We start from the raw sequence: 6,340 nt of genomic DNA, 5'->3' as shown, positions 1-6,340 counted from the left end.
GGGCTCTACGAGTTTCTGACCCTGCCCTTTGGCCTCAAGGGAGCACCAGCCACCTTCCAGCGCCTGGTGGATCAGCTACTGAGGGGGATGGAGAGCTTCTCTGTGGCGTATATTGACGACATCTGCATCTTCAGCCAGACCTGGGAGGACCACGTGTCCCAGGTTAAACAAGTCCTGGACCGACTCCGGAAGGCTGGGTTAACCGTAAAGGCTGAGAAGTGCAAGGTGGGGATGGCTGAAGTATCTTACAGTTGTCACGGAGTGTGGGGGAGTCCAGCCCTGCACCCCTCTTCCTGGGACCCACAGTGACTCTCAGCCAGCCAGTAAAACAGAAGATTTATTGGACACAGGAACGCAAGTTACAGCAGAGCTTGCAGGCACAGTCAGGACCCCTTCATCGAGTCCTTCTGGGCTTTCAGGGTGCTTGGATCCCAGCTAGGATACCCTGAATTCCGCCCCACAGCCCCAAACCCAAACCGAAAACCCTTCCCTCCTGCCAGCTCCTTCCTTTGTGCTCCTTCCCGGGCAAAGGTGTTGACCTTTCCCCTCCCTTACCTAGCTCAGGTTACAGGCTCCAGTATGGTCCATCCCCTAAAGTCCTCCCCTGCTCTCCCATCCCCCACTCAGACAGCCCCTACTCCATCACATCCCCACAAAACCTTCTCCCAGTCACACCCACAAACCCACCAGGTTCATCCCCAGGCTCGTTCTCGCTCCCTCAGCTCCGCCGTTACCCTTACCCCCCACAGCCTCTGCACTGTCCCTGAGGGGGGCGGGAATCCAGTTCTGTATTAGAGTAGAAATGAATTACTCAAAAGTCTGTATCAACAGGCCTAATGAGGACCTATTTGTCATGAAACGTTTCCTGAAGCTTGTGTGTTCTCTGTACTGTTACAGACACACTTGCTGACTGATATTTTGAAATCTCTTACCAAAACAACTGAAACTGGCGTGATTATACTGTCACTTCGACAAAATATGCAGAATTTTACAATATTCTGCACAGAATTTAAGGTTTTGGTGCAGAATTCCCCCAGGAGCGGGGAAGCTCCCTGGGACACAGGGCTCAGAACGGGGCCCCACACCCAGCAACAATCCCAACAGCTACAGCCCCACCAACCAGCATGCAAGCACCTCGCCCCACAGGGCAGGAGCCTGGCAAGGATCAGACTCTTTGCCCGCCTGCCCTCTCCAGGGCTCCCCCAGCCAGACGGCTCGGTTACCTGCTGCTGGCGCGTCGGGTAGTTGTCCATGGAGGCCTGGTAGTAAGGCCACGTGTCGTGGGTGTAGTCGTACACCCACTCACAGAAGTGATTGCCGATGTCAAAGCCCCTGCAGGAAGAGGGGGGGTTAGGCGCTTCCATGCTTGCAGGGTGCCAGCCTGCTCATGGCCCTGACTCCACCGCAGCAGAGCTGCCCCAATAGCCCCATATGGGTCCCACAGGCAAGGAAGTACTGGCATGGGCAGCCACCCCCAGAGCCGCCCAACAATCCCATTGTGACATTATGAGTGTAATATAATCTCTCATTGAAGGTAACAGGGCCAGAAAGAGTTAATTAACTCACAGGCTGACCTGACCCAGGGCCGACTTAGAGACTTGTTAGCAAGATATATAAACGAACAGAGCTTTGAAATGCAAGTCGGCATTGTTAGAGGTAGAAGGGGAGAGGTTTGCTCAGATCTGGGGATGTAAGCAAACAAGTCTTGTCTATCGCTATAGCTCTGATTCAAAGACCAAAAAAAGGAGAATTAACATTTAGGAAGATACTTGAGTGAAATAGTGTTATTGTCTGTGTGTCTCTTTGAAGGGTGTGGTAACCTGGATCTGAACTGTTAATGGAAAAATTACCCTGTGCTAATTGCCAGGATGTTTGGAATGTGAGTTAAGCCGATTGTTTTCTCAGGCCGAAAGGCTGCTGGAAATGTATAAGAACTCTGGGACACAATCCTGCTTCATCTCAGATCTGCTTTGGGTTTCAAGAGGGGGAAACCTTAAGCCACAAGGATTGAGATCCTCAGTCACTGACTGGAGCCACCCTGAATATGGACATTGGACTATAACCTCTGGACTATTTCTGAAAAGGACTTTTGGCAATTACAAGCTCATCCCTACCGTGTACCTGAACCTCAACAATTGAATTCAAGTCTGTCTGTATATCGATCTTTTAACCAACTCTCTCTCTCTTTTCTTTTATAATAAATTTTAGTTTAGTTAACAAGAATTGGCTCTAAGCGTGTATTTTGGGTAAAACCTAAGTTACCATTTGACCTGGGTCTGGGGCTTGGTCCTTTGGGATCAGGAAAAACTTTTCTTTTATATGATTTCCATATATATGTACTTAGATTTCCAGAAAGCCTTTGACAAGATCCCTCACCAAAGGCTCTTACGTAAATTAAGTTGTCATGGAATAAGAGAGAAGGTCTTTCATGGACTGAGAACTGGTTAAAAGACAGGGAACAAAGGGTAGGAATAAATGGTAAATTCTCAGAATGGAGAGGGGTAACTAGTAGTGTTCCCCAAGGGTCAGTCCTCGGACCAATCCTATTCAACTTATTCATAAATGATCTGGAGAAAGGGGTAAACAGTGAGGTGGCAAAGTTTACAGATGATACTAAACTGTGCAAGATACTTAAGATCAAAGCAGACTGTGAAGAATTTGAAAAAGATCTCACAAAAGTAAGTGATTGGGAAACAAAATGGCAAATGAAATTTAATGTGGATAAATGTAAAGTAATGCACATTGGAAAAAATAACCCCAACTATACATACAATATGAAGGGGGTTAATTTAGTTACAATGAGTCAGGAAAAAGATCTTGAGTCATCGTGGACAGTTCTCTGAAGACGTTCACACAGTGCACAGAGGCGGTCAAAAAAGCAAACACGATATTAGGAATCATTAAAAAGGAGATAGAGAATAAGACTGAGAATATCTTATTGCCCTTATACAAATCCATGGTACGCCCACATCTCGAATACCGTGTACAGATGTGGTCTGCTCACCTCAAAAAAGATATTCGAGCACTAGAAAAGGTTCAGAAAAGGGCAACTAAAATGATTAGGGGTTTGGAGAGGGTCCCATGTGAGGAAAGATTAAAGAGGCTAGATCTCTTCAGCTTGGAAAAAAGGAGACTAAGGGGGAATATGACAGAGGTGTATAAAATCATGAGTGATGATGAGAAAATGGATAAGGAAAAGTTATCTACTTCTTCCCATAATACAAGAACTAGGGGTCACCAAATAAAATTAATAGGAGGCAGGTTTAAAACAAATAAAAGGAAGTTCTTCTTCACACAGCGCACAGTCAACTTGTGGAACTCCTTGCCTGAGGAGGTTGTGAAGGCCAGGACTATAACAATGTTTAAAAGAGAACTGAACAAATTCATGGTGGTGAAGTCCATTAATGGCTATTAGGCAGGCTGGGTAAGGAATGGGGTCCCTAGACTGTTTGTCAGCAGATGGAGATGGATGGCAAGAGAGAGATCACTTGATCACTGTTAGGTTCACTCCCTCTGGGGCACCTGGCATTGGCCGCTGTCGGCACACAGATACTGGGTTAGATGGACCTTTGGTCTGACCTGGTACGGCCGTTCTTATGTTGAAATAAGATTTGCAGAATTTATCATCAAATGTTTGACGTGTGTCTGGATGGAGCACTTTAAGGGAACTGTGTTGTTTGAACTTCTCAGTAACCAGTGAGGTACTACAGAATCTGTTTTGTGCTGGTTGGTAAACCTAAGTATTGGAATATCCACCAGCTTTTGGGGTTTGTCTGCTCCGTTCAGTTTGCAGTTCAACCTGATTGAGTGACCTCAGTTGGCTCCCACAGACAGCACCGTCACACCTGTGTAGGTTGCATGGCCCTGGCAGAGCACCAGGCCGGGCAGCCGTCCCCAGAGCTGGCCTGACAGCCCCGCGTGGGCGACACAGCCCAGGGAGAGCACCGGGCTGGGCAGTGGAAGTGCTACACATGCCAGTTTAGGCACACACCCCCTGCCCCTGCCTCCCATCACCCACCTATAGTTGTAGCTGCTGTATTCAAAGTCTATCAGCATCAGCTTGTCAGTAGGATGTGACTCACGCCCAGCCAGCAGCAGGATGTTCCCTGGGAAGGGAAAGGCCAGGTGAGAGCGTCTGCCTTGGGGAGCCCCGCAGGTCCCATGTAGCCCTGGCCTGGGGCTGAAGCAGGTTAGTCCCCGGGCAGGGCATAGGCTGCTCCCCAAGGCATGCTGTGCCTAGGCCAGCGAGGTTCCCCTGACCTGACCCAGAGGAGAGCCGCGTTGTAGTGGTGGTTCAAGTGCCGGCGAGCCCAAGGGTGGGCTAGTCTGGCTGGCAATGCCGACCGCTAACATGCGACAGGGGCATCTCACTCCCTGCCACTCACCTTCCTGCACATCATTGTGGCAGAAGACCACAGGGGAGGGTGTAGACTCCAGCAGCTCCCTGGAATTGATGGGAGAGAGACATCAGCAGACAGCTTCATCCCTTCCACTCCCCCAGGCTCTCCAGCAGGGGGCACTGTGAGGGGGAGCCCCAAGAAGAGCAGCTCTGATGCTGCTAGCTTCTGCCACCCGCTGTGCTCAGCAGTACCGGGCAGAGACCCACCCACCTCTGGGCAGAGGAGCCGGAGCCCACCCACAGGAACAGGGAGGGCAGCCAGTCCCCACCCACTGGGGAACCGGAGCGGGATGGGAGACGGGGGATGGGCCTGTTGCAGTGCAGAACCAGCAGCGAGAGGGACCCCTAGAGGGCTGGGGGGGAGGGGGGGCACCTTTCCAGCCAGCCCCAACAGCAGTTTGCCCTCCCCTACCCCCACGGGCCCTGGGCTCACCTGAGGCTCCCCATTTCCTGCTGCAGGTTATAGGCTTTGAGCTGGTTGAATTTCTTCCGTTGGGCTTCCTGGGGGAAGGTGAGCTCAGCAATCTGCTTCAAGTACCTGGAGCACAGGGTCCTGTCACCTCCACAGGGCAAGGCCCCCCAGCCCTCATCCCCTGGGAGCAAGGAGACCCCCGCACCCCAGCCTCTGGGAGCAGGGGAGACCCCTCCCACCTCCTTCCTCCGGGAGCAGTGAGATGGGGATTCCCCCAACACTCACTCCCCTCCCTCATGAGACCCCCCGCACTTGCCTCCCCTGGGAGAAGTGAGGAGATGGGGAAACACCCCACACTCAGTCCCGCACCCCAGCAGTGAGATGGGGAGGGGCCCCTCCACTAGCCACAAGACAGGGCCTATTATTCTCTCTCCTGGCCCCATGGCACTGCTTCGAGGAGTGCTCCCCTCTGGGCTATTACTGCAAAGTGATGGGGGGTGACTCCTTGCCAGCCACACTCTAGGCCCCCATTCCTGCAGGGGAAGGGCCCCCTGGGGGGACGCAGCTGGTGCTCAGAAGGGCCAGCCGGGATGACCCGGCCTGCACCCTGCAGGCCAGAGAACCCCGGAGCAGTGCTAGGGAAGGGGTTACCGTTCCATGGTCCCAAACAGCCACTTGGGCTCCTTGTTGAAGGGCATCACCATGCCGTGGAAGCGGGACATCTTCATCGCGATCTCCCTGGAGATGTCGGGGTCCTGCAGATCCTCCGTGCGCAGACGCCGGCTCTGAAGGGACACGGCAGGCATGAGACAGCCTGGCCTCCAGGGAATGGGACGCAGGCAGCAGGGAACCCAGGGCTTGCTTGGCCTGGCATGGAACCTCCAGTGCCGGGGGAGAGACAGGCCCGCTCAGCGCCCCCGGGAACCCACAGGTCTGAGCCAAGCCAGCCAAGACGGGCACAGAGCCAGGGCACTGCCAGGCACCTGGCACGTGCAGCAGCCATTTGGGCCTCATCAGCCCTTGAAGTCATGCAAGGAGGTCTCTGGCCAGCCCTTTGGGGGCCAGGGGTCCTGCGTGGGGGAAGGACACAGGGTAGACCGCCCAGCGAGGCCCATACCGGAATGTACTGCTCCAGGCGCCCCTGGGGAAAGACCCCATAGAGCCGCGGCCCCAGGGCCCGCTCTGCCAGGATGGCAAACATCACACTCTCCAGAACCAGCGAGTCCATGCCCTGCAGAGACAGAGGCATGAGTGAGGGGCACCCACCCCCAAACCTGCGCAGTCGGGGGAGAGGCCGTGACCCTGAGATCCCCACACCCTGCACAATCCGGGGACCGGGGAGAGCTAACTCTGCGACTCCCCAACGCTGCACAATCCCCAGATGGGGGGCCAGTGGACCCTGGGACTCCCCAACCCTGCACAATCCCGGGACGGGGGTGGGGGGCAGACCCTGGGACTCCCCAACCCTGCACAATCCCGGGACAGGGGGTGGGGGGGTGGACCCTGGGATTCCCCAACCCTGCACAATC

General features: G+C 53.8%; 1 protein-coding gene across 1 annotated transcript in view; it reads right to left on the bottom strand.

Annotated features, from left to right (window-relative positions):
- The window catches only part of LOC116827285 (choline/ethanolamine kinase-like), a 29,683-nt gene extending 23,572 nt beyond the window's left edge, over window positions 1-6,111 (bottom strand). Inside the window, exons 1-6 of the mRNA XM_032784689.2 lie at window positions 5,929-6,111; window positions 5,463-5,596; window positions 4,833-4,937; window positions 4,386-4,444; window positions 4,019-4,106; window positions 1,224-1,332 (exon numbers count right to left, since the gene is read on the bottom strand). Coding sequence (XP_032640580.2) covers window positions 1,224-1,332; window positions 4,019-4,106; window positions 4,386-4,444; window positions 4,833-4,937; window positions 5,463-5,596; window positions 5,929-6,060 — 627 coding nt within the window. The 5' untranslated portion in view covers window positions 6,061-6,111. The remainder of the gene's footprint in view (window positions 1-1,223; window positions 1,333-4,018; window positions 4,107-4,385; window positions 4,445-4,832; window positions 4,938-5,462; window positions 5,597-5,928) is intronic.
- Window positions 6,112-6,340: the final 229 nt, after the last annotated feature.

Source organism: Chelonoidis abingdonii, chromosome 1 (genome assembly GCF_003597395.2).
Source record: "Chelonoidis abingdonii isolate Lonesome George chromosome 1, CheloAbing_2.0, whole genome shotgun sequence".
Lineage (NCBI taxonomy): Eukaryota > Metazoa > Chordata > Testudines > Testudinidae > Chelonoidis > Chelonoidis abingdonii.
This window is presented reverse-complemented; position numbering and strand designations above follow the sequence as displayed.